The sequence below is a fragment of the Onychostruthus taczanowskii genome, unplaced genomic scaffold (assembly GCF_017590055.1).
Source record: "Onychostruthus taczanowskii isolate IOZ18803 unplaced genomic scaffold, ASM1759005v1 scaffold3, whole genome shotgun sequence".
Lineage (NCBI taxonomy): Eukaryota > Metazoa > Chordata > Aves > Passeriformes > Passeridae > Onychostruthus > Onychostruthus taczanowskii.
In genome coordinates, this window is record NW_024500349.1 from 2954533 (window position 1) to 2976348 (window position 21816).

A 21816-nucleotide genomic window follows, 5' to 3' on the forward strand; every position below is an offset into this window, starting at 1 on the left:
TTCAGGGGGAGCACCCCCGGTGGCCGCTGCCCGGCGGCTTCTGGGCGCGGCCGGGGAAGTTCGGGGGCGTTTCCCGGCCGGGCAGTGCGGGGCGGGAGATGCGGGGGTGCGGGGCAGTCTCCCGCCCGTCGCCCTCCGGCCGTGCCGATGCGAGGCAGCGCTGCGGAGCTTCCGATGCCCCCGGCCTCCCTCCTCCCCGGCCGGGGTGGCGCGGCCGGGAGTCCCGGCGGGAGCCACCCTGCTCCTCCTCCCGGCGGTTCCTGCGGGAGCCGGGAAGGGTCGGCGGTGCTGGAGAAGCCTGGGTGAGGCGTGTGCCTTAGACCGGCAGCCTTTACAATGGGGCCGCGTTGTTAGCACATGGGTTTAGTCAGAATCAGTTCGTGGTGGTGTCTTCTGAAGCTGGTTGTGTTTATTGTCACATCCTGACAGCACACCCCACCCCGCTCCCCGCCCCCTTCATCCTCACTTTTTGTTTTCTGTAGTCGTATTGCAAGTCTCAGCGCTGTGGGTTTCACAGACGTGCTCGTTCTGCGCTGGATTTAGTGCAGAGCAGTGGCAGAGGGAGTTCACCCACTGCTTATTCGCCTCCTGTCATCAGGGGACCCGGCCGTACCAGTGCAGGTTCCCTCCACACAAGCCTCTGACCCAAACCCTGTGTATCCAAGCACGTATAAGGAAACCCAAAGAGCAGGCCTTCCCAGCTGTGCATAAGGGATGGTTGTTTCTTTTTCCTTTTAAAATTACTAATATCCTAAAGTATGAGTTCTCATAAGTAAGCATGTTGCTTGTTTCATGTTTTTAGATGTTACTGTAAACAGTATACTAAATACTAATGCAAATACTGTAAATATGCTACTGCAACTCATTAGCTGCTTCTCTTCAGATATTATACTGTTCACATACCATCACTGAATCCTCTAACTAATGTATTTATATTAACTGATGGTGAAAATATCCATGCTTATTATTGTTATTTATGTTGAGGTTTTTTTGATATCTTTTCAGGTAGTCTTGATCCCAGGAAAAATACTGGACTAAGGGCATAGGAATCTGAAGACCTCTGTTTCTTCTAGAAGAGGTGGAGAAGCTAGAAACACTAACATTTAAAATGTGTGGAGGAATTAATCTGCAAAAAGCATGTGCTTACTGATGCTATGGAATGAAAGGGTGTTCATTTGCAGATGAAGAAAATGATCAGCTGGAAGGTGGAAATGGTCAGACATAACCTACTTTCTGGAAGCTGATACGTGATTTTGCTTTAGGAGATTTTCCATATAAGTTCCGTACAATTTTGTGATTTTGGGAATTGTCACCTTGATTTAACAAAAGGGTAAGCAAAGCTTTTTCTTAAATCTAAATGCTTTTATTCATTTTTTTAGAAATTAAAGATGTATTCTTTTCAGAAATTTGATTTAAATGAATTGTGCACCAGTTTGCAGCCCCACTGAAATAAAACTAAGTAAATGAATCCATATTATAGTTTATTTTTATCAGCTTTGTTACTTGGCTGTAGGCAAGACTCTGTTCTACTTTGCGGGGGGAGATAAAACCAGGTATTTTCTTGAATTCCTGGGGATTGCACTCATAGAAGTGCAGTGCTTGTTACAGCACAATTTATAAATCACAGTGGTTGTCACTTTGAAATGGCTTTCTTTTTCAATTTCACATCTTTTCCAGAGTTCAAAATTTCTTTGGCCTTTTGTCTGGTTTGCAAAATGAGGAAGATAGTTACAAAGTGGGAAAAAAACCCCATTGCTTTTATTTTCAAGATGGGTTAGAGAACAAGCTTATTTGTATCAAATCTATATGACGCCCTATTTTCTCCTTTCATGAAAAAGAAGCAGAATTATATCAGCCATTGGCATTTCTCCAGCTAAAAAACAATAAATGAATAATGCAAAGCATCGGTGGATATGAGCACTGCATCCTGAAGTTTAGTGTGCTGTTGGATGGTTTTTTTCAGCTGAACCTTTTCTTCCTGTTTATTCATTATTTCCAGTGATAAAGTAAGAAGGAGAGATGGGAAACCCAGAAAACATTGGAGATGCGTATGTTGCTGTGATTCGTCCAAAAAATACTGCTAGCCTCAATTCTCGGGAATATCGAGCTAAATCCTATGAAGTAAAACGATTTCTTTTCTTTATGTGTTAGCTATTTGGCTTTTTAAATAGCATAGTAAATAAGTAATAATATAATGGAAGAGAATGTAGCCTTGTCTTTTACTCTTTAGTCTGCTGCAGAGGTCATTCTGACTTCACCATTCTGCTCCTCAACATTTAGTACTTCTTGAATTTTGTTACTACTTTTACATAATAAATAATAATAATAATTGTTTTTAAGTTCTGTGCTTCTTTCACCTGTGCTTAAACTTCTTTATTTCATTATTGTTTGAAAGATTTTGCTGCTTGAAGTTCCCATTGAAGGCCAAAAGAAAAAAAGAAAGAAAGTTTTGCTAGAAACTAAACTTCAAGGAGGCACTGAGATAACCCAGAGCATCTTGGATTATGTATTAGAAGCCACCAAACCAATTTCACCAGCCAATCAGGGTATTAAAGGTAAGACCATTTTAATCTAATATACTATTGATAGCACTATAAAAATGTTTTTTAAATTGGCATGGCAAAGTTATGCAAAAGCATGAAATTAGTATAAAGAAAGAAGATCTATTTTGAGGTTCATCAAAAAAACCTAAGCCAACTATACAGCTAAAACCTTTCATGTACCTTTGTTTTTCTTTTCCTTCCAACTCTATAAAATGCTCACTAAGTGATTGTTAATAAATGAATCTTTGTCTGTGCTGCTTCTTCACCTCAAGTTTAGATTTATAGCTAAACTTCCACTAAACCAGATCAAAGTGGCTTTTGAATCCATAACTTCAGCTAAAACTTGGACTAGAGACCTGATAAAGTCAGTTGTTCAGACGACAATATCTATATGAAAATATTTCTAGCAAAACTGTATCGCTTACAGATGGAATTTGATGAGTACTTTTTTTTTCCTTATTGTTACATAGCTGATATAGCAAAGAACATCACACTTGTGCTGACAAATTTGGTTTTGCTAGCCTATTACACTTCCAGGTTGGTATAAAGTATAATGACTAAAGGACTTCTGGTCTTTGCTGTGGACTTCATCTCTGTTGTTTATGTGGTAAAACGTTGCAGGTGACAGTAACTGCAGCTGAGTGGATGTAGCAGAGCTAATAATGCAGCAAACACAGAATAACAGAATTAATACACATAGAGGAATGCCTTCTAAAAGCAAGTACTCTGTTCCTTACATAGTTTAGAGAGTTTTAATTCGACTCACTCAGATGGCCCAAGCATTAAGTATGCCCAGCTTAGTTTGTACGCTGCTAAAATATGCAGCTGAGGTTGGAAAAGTTAAAAAGGGCTACAGTCATATAATTTTTTCGTGTTAATGGGTATATACATGTTTATGTTCTTTAGTTTTTCATATGTATTTAAATTTTCTTCGGTTTCTTTAGATTATAGCTCATAAGCATAATTTTTTTCTTCCTGGAAAGTAGGAAGATTGAGTTTAGTAAGCTTTCAGATAGCCAACTCGAGATTTTTTCTTTTTTTTGATGATTAATTAATTGTTTTGTGATTTGTCTGTTTTTTGTTTTTAAATAATGTGCTAGGAAAGCGTGTGGTGTTAATGAAGAAGTTTCCTTTAGATGGAGAGAAAGCAGGCCAGGAGGCGTCTCTTTACATTGTTCCAACTGTTGTGAAAGGTAACACGGAGCATGATTTGTGAAGCTGCACCCATTTTAGCAGAAGTTCACTTGAGGGTTTATTTTTTTTGTATGATATCTTTGAGTTGTATATATCTGTATCATTGATATATGATTATAAATATGTCATATATATTTTAATTATACATATAAAGTATGTTTTGATATGGTATATAGCTTTTTCTGTAAAAAAAAAGCTATATATCATATTAAATCTTTTTTTTTTAAACATTAAAAGTTGCAGGCAGGCGCAAAACTCCCTTAAAATCAATGAAGAAATCTTTGGTTCAATGTATTGCCTTTGCTTTTGTAACAATAGCACACTTCTGGTTTAAGCAGTATTTGTGCACTTGGTTATATTTCAAAACACAGGCCTTAACTTTTGTAGAATTTGCTGAATGCAACTCTAAGACATCCTACTCAGTTCAGTGTTCTCTACTCAGAGAAGAATAACTAAGTCTCTAAACAGTAAATTAATTCTTTAGAAAGCCAAATAAATTACTTGTCAGGAAAGTATTTTAGAAATATTGAAGTAAAATGTGTGCTTTTGGGGAAACGTCTTCATTTTTGCATTACTCATAAGACTTAATAAAACCTATCGAATAGATACCATTGTGGACCTGCCAGTATACCAGTACATGCCCCTCCTAGTCCTGAGTCATCTTCCTTTTTTTTCTGGTAACAGGATGCATTTAACATTTATTCCTCAAATGAACCTGATCACACTGATGGAACAGTGACAGAATACGTAGGGATTTTAAGACTAACCTGTTGGGTTGTGAATTGCTATGTAAGGATTCTATGTAATTGCTATCAATTATTATTTGGAGAAAATTATTATTTGGAGAAAATCTAGTCTAAAGTTATTGTCTTAATCAGGGATGTGCAACTACAAAAGATGCAGAAGGGAAAATAAGATTATTCTCACTGATGTGTCTTCAGAGAATGTTTCTTTTTTAGATAATACGAAATATACATACAGTCCTGGATGCCCTGTGTTCTACTGTTTACAAGACATCATGAGAGTCTGCAGTGAATCCAGCACACACTTTGCTACGCTTACTGCAAAAATGTTAATTGCCTTGGATAAGTAAGAGACACTATCACTAAAAATACATTAAAATGAAAAGTTTGATATTTCATATCAAAATACAAATATATATTAAAAAGATAATTTGTCAATGTAACACATAATTTTTATAGCATTCTTGTGGTTAAGAAGGAAATCATCATGGTATTTTCTTCATCATCCATATTTTCTTATCACAAATGGAAACGCTGACAAAATATTTCTAAAAGTCTTTTAGCAAACTCAAGAATGGTGTGTTTATCTAAATCAAGTAGCTTTTTGGAAGTTCATGCTCACAGTGAATGTTTTGTAAAATCATAATGTTTAATTTTCTGTAAATGACATAATTGTCATTTGAGTAAGAATATTTGCCAGAGTGTAGTAAAAATATCCTGTAATTGTATACCATTAAGATTTGCATTTAAATTAAATCTCCCTGTAGAAAGGGAGTGCATCTTCCCCAGACACACAGATTTATTTGCAGTAGGGAATTAACTTTAAGAAAGGTGATTTGTTGTTTAGCCAGATTTGATATTTGAATACATGAACAAGTTTTTTGTTGTTTTGTTGCAGGTTTTTTTTTTTTTTTTTTGTGTGTTGTTCTTCCCCAGACACACAGATTTATTTGCAGTAGGGAATTAACTTTAAGAAAGGTGATTGTTGTTTAGCCAGATTTATAGTAGTTTGAAATTTGAGTACATGAACAAGCTTTTTGTTGTTTTGTTGCGGGTTGTTTTTTGTTTTTTTTTTTTTTTTGGTTGCTTTTTTGGTTTTGTTTTTTTCATTTTTTAAATGTATCCTTAACCAAGAAATGCCAGACACACTTGTGTATGAACTTATTTGCAGTAATAAAGTTAGCTGAAATTTCGGGCTAATGTAAAAAACCATGCTACAGGCTATTGCCTAAAAGGTTCTGTGTGTAGGGTTTTTACAGTTTATTAGTAGAGTTGTAGTATTTGCGTGTATACCATCATACCAGTTAAATTTATTTGCTGCTCGCTGAATGCCTTCAGGCTCTAAGTTCTGCTTGGAAGTGTTTCATGCCTCACAAGAGGCCTTGGAGGTATAATAGAAAATAGTTTATATTTTTTTATTCTCTATGTACATAATCTGAAACAATACTTCCCAAAGATTCAAACTGCCATAATTAATTTATCTACCAAATATTTAGAGAAAATGCCTGAAAATACCTTAGAGAGTATAGCACAATGGCTACAATTTTTCTGTTCTTTCTGCCAGGACCTGAGTAAAAGAAGAAAATGCTGCTTTTGCAGGACATTATAGCTCTGATTTAGGACTTAAAAATAGGCCTAAGCATATGCACGGAACTGCAGGTTCCTTCTACCATCCTTACATATGCTTCTGGGACAGACAAGATCCAAGTGGTCTGTCAGTGGATGTCCAAAGCATGTACTTACTTCTCTTTCTTCTATTTCCAGGCTCAATCACTAAACAGAATTTATTCCAGCAAAGCACATTATTACCTCAAGCTTGAGAGAAAGCATGTGCAGAAACCTAAATACAAACCTGCCTTTAGACCTTCAATGAACCACTTAATATAACACTAAAACAATTTAACAATTCAGTAAAAATATATTTATCCAAAATTTGAGATGAACAACTTATCCTGAGCCCTGTAAAATATATTTATCCAAAATTTGAGATGAACAACTTGTCCTGAGCCCTGTGTTGTATTGCATATGTTGTTGGAAAAATGCAGCAGGTGTACAGTACTGGCTTCCCCTGGTAGCACAGAGACTCTAAAGCTCCTCAGTACTGTCAGTGGGAGTGCACTGAGAAAGGAATGAACTTCAGCAGAGCTTTATAAAAAGGCAGTTGGTAGCCTGTGTGAAAGAGACTTAGCAGTTTGGAAACTGGACCTTCTGGTTTGCTGCCTTTTCCTGTCTTTCCCTAATGAAACATGTGAGTTGGAAAGCTTATGTCAGTACAGATATTGAAACTCACCCTTAAAAAAACTGTTTTAAGTTTTAAAATTTGTTCAGAGTTGTACTGTTAATAAACTGAAAGTAAATGAAATGTTGGTGTGGTTTTGTGGTTGTAACCTGTGTTACTCTTAGTGTATAATTTCCTTCTCTTTGAGAGTTTGCATCCGCACAGAATTGAGCAAACACAACTGTTTAACTGAGTGTGGTTAACAAATTTCACATTAGGGAGTAATTTAGTCTTATAAAAGTGGCTGTGCAAATTATAATTATTTTTTTTAAATTCAGATGTGTGATTAGCATATATGCAATCCCTAATCAAACAAAATAATGGACAGCATGACCAAAATGATCCTTTTCTACCTGAAAATTAATTCCTTGCTCATTCTCTCCTGCAGGTGGTTGGATGAACGACACACCCAGTCTCACTCCATCCCAGCTTTATTCAGACCATCTCCTCTTGAGAGAATTAAAACAAATGTAATAAACCCTGCCTATGCTATAGAACCTGGTCAAACAGAGAGCTCGTTGCACATGGGTTATACTGCCCTGGAAATCAGGAGTAAAATGCTGGCATTGGAGAAAGCAGATATGTGTATCTATAATCCGTTATTTGGATCTGACCTTCAGTATACCAATAGGGTAAGTACTATATTTTCACTTTGTATTTATGAAACATCCATATATTTTCATTTTAGAGTTCATTCATTTATTTGATATGAGTGTGTGCTCACATCAGAGCTGTTTATTTACCAGTAAGTATGCGCTGGTTTTTCAATCCTCATATTTGATCATAATTTTCTTTCATTATAAAATGTTACTATCATAACTTTGGTTTCAAGAGAATACCTGACTGGAATGGGGGATTGTGTAGCCAAATCTCAGTAAGATATTTTTTCAGTTGTGTTTAAATTATGTCTTCACAGGTTGACAAGGTGGTAATAAATCCATACTTTGGCCTTGGAGCCCCAGACTACTCAAAGATTCAGATTCCTAAAAGAGAAAAGTGGCAACGTAGCATGAGCAGTGTCACAGAAGACAAGTATTATGTTACTTTTATGTTACTATTATTCCTTTTTCATTAATGGATAATTTTGTTTTGTTTTATTACAGTAGCACTTGGTAGACTTAAAATGGGATTCTTATTACTTTATGCTTCACTGTAGAAATACATATTTTAAATGAAATTCTATTTGAAATCTTTAAGTATTGAAACACAACAGTTAAAGGATGAAACAAAAAAGGTGTAAATTATAAACATTAGAGAAGCATTTCTTAGTCTAATAAATACAGTTGTGGCTTAATTTCTGCATGACAAAAAAACTATTTGTATGAATACTGGCACATTTTAGCTGCATGAACTTCTCTTTTATTCTTCATGTAGATCTATGGATAGTGCTATGTTGTAACTTTTAAGAAGTCAATGTTCTCAACTGTAGTATTTCTGAAAGGTGTTTTTCCTGCTTCCCATTTTAATTCATAGGGAACACCAGTGGGTAGATGATTTCCCTCTTCACCGCAGTGCTTGTGAAGGAGACTCTGATTTACTAAGCCACCTTCTGGATAAAAAGTTTTCTGTTAATCAGTTGGATAGTGACCACTGGGCACCAATCCATTATGCATGCTGGTGAGTCAAGCCTAGTTTTGCCAATCGAGTGCATTCTAGCTGTCATGATTCTTTAGCGCTATCATTTGTGTAATTTATCAGCCTCCAAAAGAAGAAATAATAAAAAAACACCTCTAGACTTTTTATGCTTTCATTATAATATATAATAGTGTTAACCTTCTGAAGAGAAACATTACTTCAGGTTTTGAGATAATTTTAATTTGAATGGTTTTTGGGGAGACCAGTTGTGGTGATCATGTCATCACTTACTTACTGTCTCTTGTATCTCTCCTGACTATTTTATTTCCTGCTGGAGGCACTGGGTCTACTTTAGCATGGTAACTTCCATACTCTGTGTTGGCTTAAGTTTTACAGCACAGCACTAGGTGAGATGAGTATGTTTTGGTGCTGGACACACTTTAAGTGGGAAGCTAGACTAGGTGATTTACAGAGGTCAACATGTCTGACTATAACTCTGTGATTTAATCTGTAAGTGCTTGAAAGCTTTTCTCAGTCATAGAAATCTTTTGTTTTATCTTTATGGAAGTTAGTATTTTGTATATGTAGTGGTCAGTATGTCTGATGATAGGAATAACATGAAAATCAAACTTGATAAAAAGCCCACATTCTTACTTGCTTTTTAGTGTTTGTCAGAAAGTTTGTAAATACTTTATACATCAAATACACACCAGTATAAGAGCTACCAGTTATAAGCATGGGAATTAAGAATCTTCAGGATGCATCTGCATGACAAGCAGAAGCTGAACTCTGATTCTCACACTGATTATTTTTTTCCAGACAAAGCTGGACTCTGTTTTGCCATGACTGAGTTGCTGCGACTACCCAGACTTAGCTAGCTTAAAGCAAGGTTCTGTTTGTCTATCATGAATCCAATCAATGGTTACTAGACCAGTGATTACCAAAGAAGTGTAGAATTGATATTAATTTCTACAAACTTAATTATGTGCCATTGTATCTGGTGTAATTTGAAAGCTAAAACTCTTCAGTGTGAACAAAACCACACTTTTTCATAAATAGGACAATCTGAAAAAATACTTATTCATAATTAGAACCATCTGAAAAAAAATTATTGTATATTTGCTGTGTCTGTTCTGATTTAAACACGTCTGCAGGTATGGAAAAGTTGAAGCCACTCGAATGCTGTTGGAGAAAGGGAAATGCAATCCAAATCTTTTGAATGGTCAACTTAGCTCTCCTCTTCATTTTGCTGCTGGAGGTGGGCATGCTGAAATAGTACAAATTCTACTAAACCATCCTGAAATTGACAGAGTAAGTTCTGTTTGTGTATAGAAATAGCAGATCTAGCAACAATTTCTGGCTTTTGTATGAGAAATATTTTGGTGTCAAATCAATGATCTTGTTTAGCAATTATTGAAAAATGGTTAAATGTTTTTGATTACCTCTGCTTTTCCCATTGTGTATCAATTAAATGTTTGAACTCTGGTATCAAGGATTTTAATTGTCTTAAAAATGTGTAAATATTTACCTGTCTCCAGTGAAATCAATGTAGAATCGGTGTTTCTGTTTGTTTGTAGCACATTACTGATCAACAGGGAAGATCTCCGCTGAATGTCTGTGAAGAGAACAAACAAAATGAGTGGGAAGAAGCTGCAAAACTACTGAAGGAAGCCATAAATAAACCTGTACGTGTTTATTTTCTAAATATTTTAAAATTTATAATTAATTTACACTTAATCTTTTAGAAGAGCTAGAGTCACTTCCGGCTGTTACTGGAAATGTGCAGCACACTGAAATTCAGAGTAAATATTGGCAAACTGGCGTTTTGTCTCTTTAAATGTTTCTGTTCTGTTTCATGGCTCAAGAAATACATGTAAGACATGTAAACATGATGTTTCAGTTTATTTGTAGGAGCATCACATGAGCTACTGATTTTATGTATATTTTTGATCGTGCAACCATCAGCTTTCTTTATGCATTCTTATCTTATATGTTGATAAGCAGGAGCATTCACCTAATGTAGGTGTTCTATGAAATAGGCTAAATGTAGGGTTCTATGGAATAGGCTTTTCATCAGTTAGTCAGTGCAGGCTTCCTTGGAAGCCAGTGGAGATTGAGCCAGGATAGGAAACAAAATTTACAATGCAATTCCTCTTATCCTGAACTAGATTTAAAATTAGTCAAACGATATAATCCCACTTGTTTCTTTTCTTTGACTTCAGATGCAACCTATATCCCTGTAAGTAGGTGGTACTAAACCTGTCAGTTTTTCTAGATGTTTTAAATTATCTTCATTTCACTCTGCATGAATGGTCTTCAAAAATAATTAAGGAAGGAACTGACCTTCATTTTAAGGACCTTACTATGCAGTAGATCATGTGAAGGTGTGTCTAATGACTCTAAAGACTAATGGACACGTTTTAAGTAGATTTCAGAGTGTAATGCAGGATGTTATGTTGTCATTTGTTGCTATTTAATTAATACAATATATAAACTCCCCCTATAAACTACTGCAGTAGGAATGACAGTGACTACTGCAGCAAAAATAGACTGATGTTTTTCATTCCAACCTCATTTTCAGTCAGTTGTCATTTTCCAAGCCATCCATCTTTTTTTCCAGAAGTTTTTAGGAACTCAGTTCTTGATGACTTAGTAGATTTGAGGAAGAGAAATAACAAATTCCTGAAATGTTTTTATTCAAGCAGCTGAAACGTCTAATCTGTTACAGAAATGAAAACAAGACAGTTCATTGATTTATGACTTGAGTATGTATGCTTTAAGCACCTGATTTATGTTTATGTATGTCTTTCAGAAGACATACTATGGGCTCACATGCAATTCAGTGAAAGCTATGGGAGTTCTGAAGGGGAAAATGATTTATTATTTATAAGATTTATTTTGATTCTCTTACAGGAGCACTATAAGACTTAGTGAGATTGTACTCTTGTAGTGGGTTCTGAGTAAAGGGTGGTGCTTCCCTCTAAAAATAAGTTCTTTTAGTATAGGGTAGAAAAATTCATAACCTGCCGGTAATAGCAAAGTGAACATTTTGGGATATGCATAGGCACTGAGCACAGATCCCTCAGGGAACTTTTAAATACCTATTTGCCTTTGACAGAAGTCCTCAGAATACCAGCAAGATCTTTCTTAGAGTTACTGTTGTAAAAAATGCAGTATAAGAACTTGCACAGAACATGAAACAAGCAATTTGGGTAAATAATAAATACGTAGGAGTTGTGCGATGTTCTTTTTCCCAGCATCATAGATGTTGCTGATAGATGGTAAAACTACTTTCCTGTCTAGAAACACAAACAGAAAGGATTTTAACAAATGGTTTGTGTAATATGTTCCCGTTTTTATGTAGTATGAAAAGGCACGGATTTATCGTATGGATGGGTCATACCGCTCTGTGGAGCTGAAGCACGGAAACAACACAACTGTCCAGCAGATCATGGAGGGCATGCGCCTGTCTCAAGAAACTCAGCAGTACTTCACTATCTGGATCTGTTCTGAGAACCTCAGTAAGGAAAAGGGACAATGGTTACACTTGAGGGTTTATCATAGTTTATTCCTGTTTGCCTTTAGGAAAAAGTAATGCTGTCTTAGGAGAGTAGGAGACATGCTCTCTGACAGGCTTCACAGCCTGATGTCTCCAAACTGCTTTCAGAGTTGTGGAGTTCGGTACCTTTGCTAGGTCTTACTGTATCACTCTGGCAGCTATAATGTATTTCATCCAGGAAGATGAGGCTGTTCCAGGTTTCCTTGCTGTTACAGGGCACCTTGCCTGTCATAGGCCTTACTAGAAGCTTATCCTGGTTTTATCCATATTTTTCTTCCCAGACTATCTGAATTTGGATGCATGTAGTTTTTACCAGTGTCTAGTATTTTTAAAACTACTTAAGATGATTAATATTTTTTCATTAGGTCCTTTAGTCATATGAGTTTTCCTGTGTTTGGCACCAAAAAAGTTTTTGATAAACAAGTTTTCAAATATAATTGATGGGAGAGAATTCTGATGTAAAATGTCATGTTTTTATTTATGGTATTTTTTGGTTTTCTGATCTAAATAAAAAAGATATTATAGTTTTTGTTTGAGATACGTACTAGAAGATAAGTAGAAGCCCAAGAGTCAACAAGTGTGGTTGGGTAATTTCAGATAATGTGGTCAACAGTACTGCTGCAATAGGGATAGCTGTGGGACACCTTGTGGATTACAAAGCTCAGTTGTGGTCTGGTAGGATACTGTGTTGGGAGTGTCATTAACACAGAAGCCTTGCATTTAAAATTTTATTTACTGTTGCCAATGCTACAGCGGTATTTTTATGACTACTGTAAGCCTCAGCTAAACACAAATGTTAATGTGAAGAAAAGGAAGTGTTTGAGTGTTAAAGTCTTGCTGCTTTTGCCTTTCCTAAATATGTATGTGAAGTTGTCATAGAATCACTGAAGTATTACTCTTGCATTTGTGGGGAAAGAGCTCACTGCTAAATTGTTTGTGTAACAGCAAGTAATTCTTTAGATATTTAGCCTAGATTTGAAAATGAGCTCCTGATTTATGGCTTCAAACAACTAACGGACAGGTTTCACTATAAAGTATGTTGCAGTTTCTGTACAACTGTAAGGACAGTAGGTTTCTTGCTTGTAGAACAGATGATGCTTTTCTGTGTTTGAATGTAAGATGGATAAGTTAAATGAACAGATTGTTCCTAGTGAAAGATGTTGCACTATAATGTATCTATTTACATTTTTCATATCATGTGAAATGCCACAGTGTGAAAGCCAGAGCAGTGAGGGTGAGGCAGATACAGCCTCCTAGAACCTCACTGCTAGGAAAAGCCAAGTGATAACCCAAGGACAGACCGGGTGAGTGAGTAAGCCAAAGATACAGACTCTGGTACATAGTATGGCTGTAGCTGAAACCTCTGTATTAATTTCTCAGCTCTCATGCACACAAGAGAACGTGAAACATGGATTGACTTTAGCCTGTTAATAATCAAGACATTTTACAGATTAAAAAGAAGAATGTCTTCTGAAAAGAAGAATGTCTGTTGTGAAAAGTTTGTGGTTTTTATATATATACAAAAAGGGCAAATACATTTATAAGATAAATTATATCTGTATTTTTCTGTCAGGAATAAGATTATTGGACTTTATATTTCTGCCACAATAATAGAGACAAGAGTCTCTCATGTTTTATTACTGCGTTTTGAAGGCCAGTCTTGGTACTCCATTAAATTTTTAAATAGCACTTCACTCTTGAGAAACTATTGCATTTAGTGAGTTGATGCTAAGAGTTTTGTCAATAAATACATATTTTCAAACCTTTTCTATATAGCAGTTTAGAAAACATAGGGAAAACCTAGGGATGGTTAATGAGTCCTCAATTTCAGGTACTCTGGGTTTGGTGCAGCATTTAATAATTTATGTGGATGTGTGTGTGTGTTTGTGCTGGTTTATTCTGTTTATTTAGAAACAAACCTGTTATTTTTCAGGTCTCCAGCTGAAGCCATATCACAAGCCTTTGCAGCATATTCGAGACTGGCCTGAAATATTCACTGAACTGACAAACTTGGATCCTCAAAGGGAAACTTCACAGCTTTTCCTGAGAAGGGATGTGAGACTTCCACTGGAAATAGAAAAAAAGGTCAGGACTTGGAAGTGAATGAAATTATGGTCAGACTCAGAACACTTGGACCATCAACACTCAGTGTGTATAGTGACTGTAGTAGTTTCCAAACTTTTTTAAACCTGACATCTCCATTTCTGTAATGTTTTGAATTTTCACATTCTTCCCTTCCTCTCTCTTGCCTTCCTGCCATCTCTTTGTTCTCTCTCTCTTTCTCACCCTCTCAGCTGGGTTTATGCAATGTCTCCATGTGTCAGTCTCTGTCTGTCATACAGCTAAAAACAACCTGCCTGATTTTATTCCTTGTGCTGTTGTTTTTTAGTTATTTAATTGGTCAATTTCAATGGGATTATTCAAACATATTACCGAAAATGAATTTATGGGGGAAGAAATCCACATATACCGTTATTTCTGTGAACTTTTTGATTGGGCATGGTGTGCTAGTTGCCTTTCATTTATTTGTTAGATCAGTGAAGTGTTGAAGTAAGTAAATGAAAAACAATGCTTCTATTACAAAGCACCACTAAAATGTGCTTTTTGATCCTGACTTCAGTCAGGATCACACCTATGTCTTCTGTCTCTGAATCAGTGAGAAATGCTATTCATAGTTTCTAAGGCTATTTTCCTTTTTACAAAGAAATAATATTATTTAAATCTTTTTTAACAGATTGAGGATCCCTTGGCTATTCTTATTCTTTTTGATGAGGCCAGATATAATTTACTGAAAGGTTTTTATACATCACCTGATGCAAAGCTGATTACACTGGCAAGTCTTCTTCTACAAATAGTCTATGGAAATTATGAGAGCAAGAAACATAAACAGGGCTTTCTAAAGTGAGTATGTGTTTAAAATTTAAAATTATGGGTTAGATTAAATATTTTTAGATAGCACTTCCTATGGAACCCTCAGACTTTAGGTATGATATATTTTTTGGTTTTCTTCACTGAGCTATAGTTCACAGTAATCATGTAACCCTTGTAGCATTATTAGAAGTTGGGCATTGTGTGTGAAAATATATTAATCTTAATAATTGCAGTCCTAGACAGAGGAATGGAGGTTGTGTAGTATGTAAAATCTGTCCTGAGATACAGTAATACCAAAATAAACAACAGTATTTATTTGAAGGGTTCTGACAGGACTGAGGCCTTGAGTAGTGTTGAAGAAACATTTTACTATGGCAGTTGGACCAAAGTCTGGGACTGATTTTCCCTCTTCGGACAGACCATGCAGCGATATTTTGTCTCTTCTGTCATTTGCAGGAGAAATGCTGTACTAAATTAGTCAAACCCATAGCACCAGTAGGGCTCAGCCAGATGGTATTTTTCTCTCCCCTTCTCTCTGCATGCCAGAAGAACAGTAGCTGAGCTATTTTGGGATGGCTTGTTCTTCCCACATACATTTCTGCAGCAGTATCTGAGCACATGAGGATTCCAGTTCTCTACTGTGTGCACCTTCACCCCCTGCTGTCTCCACCTCACTTCATTCATGGAACTGCAGCTGTGTTGTTCTGGAATGCTGCTATGCTTCTCATCTTCTCTTATTCACAGCATCAGCTGAGCTGCCTTGGCCTGATGGGTTTTTGCATGTATTGTCCTGCAGTTGAACAGCCAGTCGATGGAGCATAAGGGGAAGGGGGTTTAAGTGGGACTGCCCTCCTGTACGAGTGTGCAGTTCAGTGCAGCTGAGTTTTGTATGAAACTACTCCCTGCTGGCTCCCAGCAGCTGCAGGGTCGTGTTCTGTTCCTCTCCACATTGAGGCCTGTCAGTACTGTGGTTCCAAGTTCATCCTGCTCAGTGGAAGTGTTTGGCTCTACAGACAGGTCTACCTGCAAAGATAGGTTGGGCTAGATAAAAAGCCATTTGGACACGCTTTCCATCCATATTCACATAGTTATTCTTCATGTAGATGAGGAGTTTCATAATCTGTTTTTCTTTTTGTAGTTGACAAAAATGTTCATTAAAAGAATGCTAATTCCAAAAACATATCCCTAGTTGTTGTTTGTAAAAAACTAGTAAAGGCTTGCATTCTTCCTTTTAGTTTTTTTTTTGTTTCCTGCAATTTAGGTTTTTTAAAAAGGCAGTTGATGTAAGTAGCTTCTCTTTCATGTAATATAATATATAATTTCAATGTGGAAATTAATTGGGCTGAGTCCCTGGTAGTGCTATTGCAGGAGTGAAAGGAAGAGTATCTACAGTCTGTCATATTTTCTAAGTATGTGATATGCTGATGTAAATAGCATTTTGTGTATAATTTTGGCTTCCAACCTGGAATTCACCAAACTGCTCTCTAGCCAAGTATGAGTTGTGTGTTCTGCTGGCATTTCCTCTCCATGCCACGTCCATGATGTGTGACACAGTGTGTATAATGTAAAGCTGGATCTTCATTAACTGAGAATTGCACTGTATCTTAGGAACCCATCTCATCTGATGAGGTAAGATAGACTAGGAGCTGACTGTCTAGCTCAGTATATGACTTGAAGGTACACTGTGGCAGATGTTCTTTTTTCTTACTTTGTTTAGTGAAGAAAAACTTTGCTCCTCTTTGTTTTTCTCTTAGTGAAGAAAATCTTAAATCTATTGTACCAATAACTAAACTAAAAAGCAAAGCTCCTCACTGGACAAACAGGATACTTCATGAATACAAGGTAAGATAAATAAGCAGGTAGTAGAAAATCCTGTTGTTAAACATTTTTGAATGTTTGGTTGTCAATTAATGAACAGAAATACTGGTATTAAAAAAAAAAAAAAAAAAAGCTAAAAATATGTATTTGTCAATTAATGAACAAAAATACTGGTATAAAAAGCTAAAAATATGTATGCTCTGAATTTTTGGAATTCATTGTGGAATATATTTCTTGTACAGTTACAGATCTCTTTGTTAGAAGTAAATATGTTTGTTATCTGTTCATTTACCTTCAGTGTTAGCTCTGTATTGGGCACAATTCCAATTCAGGCATAGGTAGGAAAAAATCTACTCTGATTTAAATTCCCATGTCCACTTGTAGCAATAGATCCCCAAAGTCCTTGTTTTCAGTGTAACTTGTATCTTAGGTACCTGGTAGTGCTGCTGATGTGCAAGTACACACACACACACACACACACACACAAACTCCTTTGTTTAGAGGAGTTAATTGAGCAACAATGTTAAATTTTTTGGACTTGAGCTGCTTGTGTAAAAATGCATCTAACTGAGGGCTGTGAGTTCCAAATGAGGTCAGATTAAATTTGTGGTCTTCACACGTAATTGTGGAAAAAGTGAGGTGTGTCAGAAAGAGAACTGTACCAGCTGATGTGCATCACTAAAGGTAGCTGCCAGGAAACATTGCAGAGGCACCTAGTGAATGTTTTCAAACCTTGCTCCTAGTTTTGACATGAGATTACTCAGTCATAAACTTTCTTTTGGTGCTCACACCTTTTTTATCAGAAATTAGTGGATCATTCCTATTGTTTTTAATAGAGATGAAGGAGGGGGTGATGATGGTCTAAGACTATGGTGTAGCAAAGTAATCTACTCTGTCATCAAAGTATATGTAAGAATAAGCCTAGCTTTTTTGACTTCTGCTTTTGGGACATTATTTTGAGGTGTGGGGCATGGGGGAAGGGAAAAGAAGTTGCAGTCTTTTGTTCTGAAGATTTTATGTGTTAGAAATGGCTGTGTGGAATTCAGGTAAGCTCTAAGGCAGGGTATGGATCCAGAGAGGCTGATCCTGTCACACACAGTCATGGCCCTCTAACTGCTGAAGATTTGTGTTTTCCCTCGTGTCTCTGGCTTCTGATCTTGTCCACAGCCCAACCAATTTTTTATTTGTTAGAGAGTTGTTATCATTCTGGTTTGAGGAGCACTCCAGCAATAGTTTGTTCTGACTGCTGCACTCTACTGAAGAGGAAGGAACAGAAGCCTGTCTCATTCTGAATGAAGGCTCCACTAATGAAAAGAGATCTGCACCTCTCTTGCTTAGAAAAGAAAAAAAACAATCCATGTTTTTTGGAAGGAGGTACTTGCTCATCTTGCCATGTCTCACTGGATTGGACTCCTTAATAGGAGGAAAAATACTTAGTTTTAAGGACTGTGATCCATTTGGTGTCAGATGGGTGCATAGCTGCTGTCCCAGTTACTTCTGGGAGAGGCAAAGCTGTGTGGCCCTTCAGAGGTTGTGTGTCTGTGCTCAGATTTCCAAGGCTCATATAGGTATCCAGCTTTTGCCTCAGTTACTTCTAGCACTTGAGCCTTTCCATGGCTCCAAGGTTTAATTTAGCTGTAGGAAGATGCTTGATGGGAAGGCACTTTGGAAATAAGCATTTAGTAAGGATTGCACTGAACAGTGGATTTTCTTCAAACAATCACAACTGTTTGGAAGGACTTGTTGATTGCCATTGTTTCTTTGTGTTTAGAATCTCAGCACCAGTGAAGGTGTCAGTAAGGAGATGCATCACCTTCAGCGCATGTTCTTGCAGAATTGCTGGGAAATTCCTACTTATGGAGCAGCTTTTTTCACAGGACAGATATTCACCAAAGCAAGTTCAAGTAGCCATAAAGTCATCAAAGTGTATGTAGGAGTAAACGTAAAAGGGCTGCACCTCCTCAACATGGAAACAAAGGTCAGCTTAAGTGAACTGCCAGTAATAACTATGAAGCTTAATTCTCTTCTCTTAAAATCTTTGTACTAGAAGTCATTTCCCATCCAACTGTTTAGTTAAACTTGACTGAAAATTTCCAAGATTTTAAGGTCTTTATAAGTCACTAACAAAGTCTTGTGTTTTTTCACTTCACTACTTTGTGAACTGCAATTGCGTTGTGGAACGTAGTGGTTTAAGTCTGAATCCTGTCTTTGTGAATGAAGGGAAGTTCAGTTTGCAAGTATGGAGGATATTTTGTGAGTGACAGTTTCCTACATTTGGTCATAGGCTTTACTCCTCAGCCTAAAGTACGGTTGCTTTATGTGGCAGTTGGGAGATGGAGATACGTGTTTTCAAATCCACAGTCTGGAAAACAAAATGAGCTTTATTGTACATACCAAGCAGGTAAGCACTACCATTTTACATCCTTTATGTTCAATTATTTTTTTCCTAAATTAGATACACAAGCCTCTTTTCTGTTGAGATTAACCACCCTTGCATAGTATAAAAGAAGCCTAAGCCAAGCCCCCACAAAAATTATTTTAAAACTTTATTATTAATAATATTTCAGAATGTTTGCTTGTTTTCTTAGCATGTGAAGCCTTTAGAATTCAAAATACATTAAATGCAGCTATAATCATTAGGATAAACCTTTTGTTTAATTGAAACTGTTTCTTGCATGTGCCCAATCCCTCATTATCGTAGATTAATTCCAAATATAGAGATTCAGAGAGCTGGAGCCACTAACTTTGTGATCAAAAGTAATGGAGTTTGAGATTGGATAAAGCTGAGAATTGCTTTTGTCATGTACTTGATTGTCATAGTTCTGAAATGCTGATAGAATTTAATTGCATCCCTTTCCATAGGCAGGACTCGTTGTAAAACTCCTGATGAAATTAAATGGCCAGCTAATGCCAACTGAAAGAAACGAGTGATGGAAACGAACAGTAGTTACGAGATGGCATCTGATGGCTGAGCAAAAAACAACTCGTTCCTCCTCGTAACAGGACTTCCATGTATATGAATTTTACACAATAGAAAAGTCAATTTGTACAGTTTTTTTAACTTTGTACAGAAGCTGCATGGTTTATTTTTTTAAAAGAACTATACAACATATCTATTATTTTTATAAGTATTTTTGTGTTTCATATATTAACTATTGTAGGGCTTGAGCTTAACCAATAAAGCTGATGAAATCTAAATGGTTTACCAAGTTCAACGAGCATGAATCCAGTAAAGCTGTTGTTCCCAGAGAAATATGGGACTACCAGTGCCATTAAGCAAGTCTCAGTTAACCTATTTACCTTTCGTGTCATTGGTGGAACATCAAGGAGGTGGTATATGTTGCAGTATTTTGTAGACACCCTGTATTTTTAAGATACTATTGATAAATATGCTTAAAAGACTAGTTAGACCTTTGAGCAACTACTTTTGATAAACTCTTGTTTTTTATTTGGTTTCTGACAAACATTTTAGCTTGCTTTATTTTTACTCTTAACTTTCTCATACTTTGTATTCATATTTATCCTAAAGCACTGCATGAGGATGCCAAAAGGGAAATACTTTAAATCATTCAGAAGCCATATTGAATGTTTAGCATGCTTGTTTTGTAAAATGAATTTTTACTTTCGCTGTGCAATATAAAGTGTATGTATGGAGGAGAGGGAGACAGGGATTTACAGATGAACCTTACTCAGAGGACTTCAGAAAGTTTTATATATCCTACCCTGGACTGCAACACATATGCAGTAACAAAAGCTCATACTTTGGAGGTACTAAGTTATTTCTCTTAAATTAATTTTCTTACTGATTAATTCAGTTTCTTCAGGCTAAAAGCAGTGCAGGATGAAGGAATGAAGATGACAAGGACGTCAGAAACAGTTTGTAAGCATTCTGCCTGCTCTTTGTAGAGTCAGGGTTGGGGCTCCACAAGTTGGGTCCCAAGTATAAGGTGGGATTCTATGCAGTCTGAAACATATCCTTGTACATTAAAATAGAATCTGTAACACAAATCTTTGAAGTTTCTGGTTGTATTTCAGGGTTTTAAGTGCACTTGACTATTTCTTCCGTGTAAACTGCATGCTAAAACAGTGTGCAATATTTTGTAAAAAAAAAAACTTTTATAAAAAATAAAAATTAGCACTTGCCTCTAAGTTTTCAAATAAAAGCTAAAATGAATGTGAAGAACTGTGCTGTTGTATAGTAACTTTACTCAACCTTACTAGTAACTGCAGAATTTAAGAAATTAAAGTAGTAAGCTGTTAAAAACATGAACAGGAGACTTGTATTTTGTATTCTTCTTAGCAAGCTGTAATTTTCTACTTAAACTTCACAGGCCTAAACAACAGTAAATTTTCATGGATTGTTATGCTTTATTTAAGGTAAATAATGCAACAGTCAGGTCCTTCATCGTGCATCCCTGCTATCACTTGGCACTGGTATCAGAAATACATTTCTCTACACAGCACTTTCTTAGAAAACTAGAGGAAAATGTTAGGAAGGTGTGTCAGTTGCCTATATAACTATACTATCAATATGCCTTATTGCTGTATAGTCCTTTCTGCTAAATTCTTATTTATTACTACCTAATAAATTGTTTGCAACAAGTCATATTTGGTGTTTCTATTTTTGTAGCCAGCATGAAGGTGCCATCAAATGTTACACCGAGCATGTGTTATTACCAAAGAGCAGTGGTTTGTAACAGGCTTGTCTTTGTAAGGTATGTAAGAAGAGCATCAGAGAGGACCAGAGGAATGACTCTAAATTAAGGTAGTGCACCTTGGAAACTGCTCAGGAGTTTACCAGGTAAACTGGAAACTGTTCATTTTGGCAAGACAGAGGTTTGCAGATGTTGCACATCAGTGGAGCCACTGAGCAGCAAGAGCCCAGCTGTGCAGTCCCAGAGGCTTCTGGCACCTGGGTACATAGGAGCTTGCACTGCCCTGCTGGGGTGAGGCAGGTGTGTGCTCTCCTTTCATCTGGAAGCAGGGAAATAAAAAATGGGAACAGAGAGAAATCCAACACCACTGAGACAGACCATTAGTAACAACCAAACAAAATACCACAACCAAACAAAAAACCAATGAAAATGAGCTGCAAGATGGGCAAAGCTGACACTTGTGCCTTTGTAAACATGAGATGCCCAGCTCACCATCTACAGTTCATCTAACAAGCACTTTCTTAAAAATAAGGACCTGTACAGCTGCCGAAAGCAAAGCTCCAGGGAGGTGGGATTTTCC

General features: G+C 36.6%; 1 protein-coding gene across 4 annotated transcripts; it reads left to right on the forward strand.

Annotated features, from left to right (window-relative positions):
* The first annotated feature begins 1005 nt into the window (after positions 1–1005).
* On the forward strand, positions 1006–21186 carry KRIT1 (KRIT1 ankyrin repeat containing). Of its 4 annotated transcripts, none has more exons than XM_041408949.1 (17): positions 1006–1330; positions 1964–2121; positions 2396–2555; positions 3644–3736; positions 4697–4826; positions 7147–7390; positions 7675–7790; positions 8232–8375; positions 9488–9644; positions 9911–10018; positions 11698–11854; positions 13826–13977; positions 14627–14793; positions 16518–16605; positions 18353–18559; positions 18866–18982; positions 19444–21186. In XM_041408949.1, exons 2-17 carry the CDS (start codon positions 2020–2022, stop codon positions 19510–19512), a joined length of 2211 nt encoding a protein of 736 aa, XP_041264883.1. In that variant the 5' UTR covers positions 1006–1330; positions 1964–2019; the 3' UTR covers positions 19513–21186. The 4 variants fall into 4 exon arrangements, with proteins under 4 accessions (XP_041264883.1, XP_041264882.1, XP_041264885.1 ...); XM_041408948.1 differs by having other exon boundaries at positions 2000–2121; XM_041408951.1 differs by having other exon boundaries at positions 2000–2048.
* The last annotated feature ends 630 nt before the right edge of the window (positions 21187–21816 follow it).

Bases quoted from the DNA above. Each gene is read 5' to 3' on its own strand.
- KRIT1 (XM_041408949.1), top strand. From the start codon at position 2,020: ATGGGAAACCCAGAAAACATTGGAGATGCGTATGTTGCTGTGATTCGT. The intron at 4,827-7,146 runs GTAAGAGACACT...TCTCTCCTGCAG, and splicing joins ATGTTAATTGCCTTGGATAA to GTGGTTGGATGAACGACACA. The intron at 8,376-9,487 runs GTGAGTCAAGCC...ACACGTCTGCAG, and splicing joins CCAATCCATTATGCATGCTG to GTATGGAAAAGTTGAAGCCA.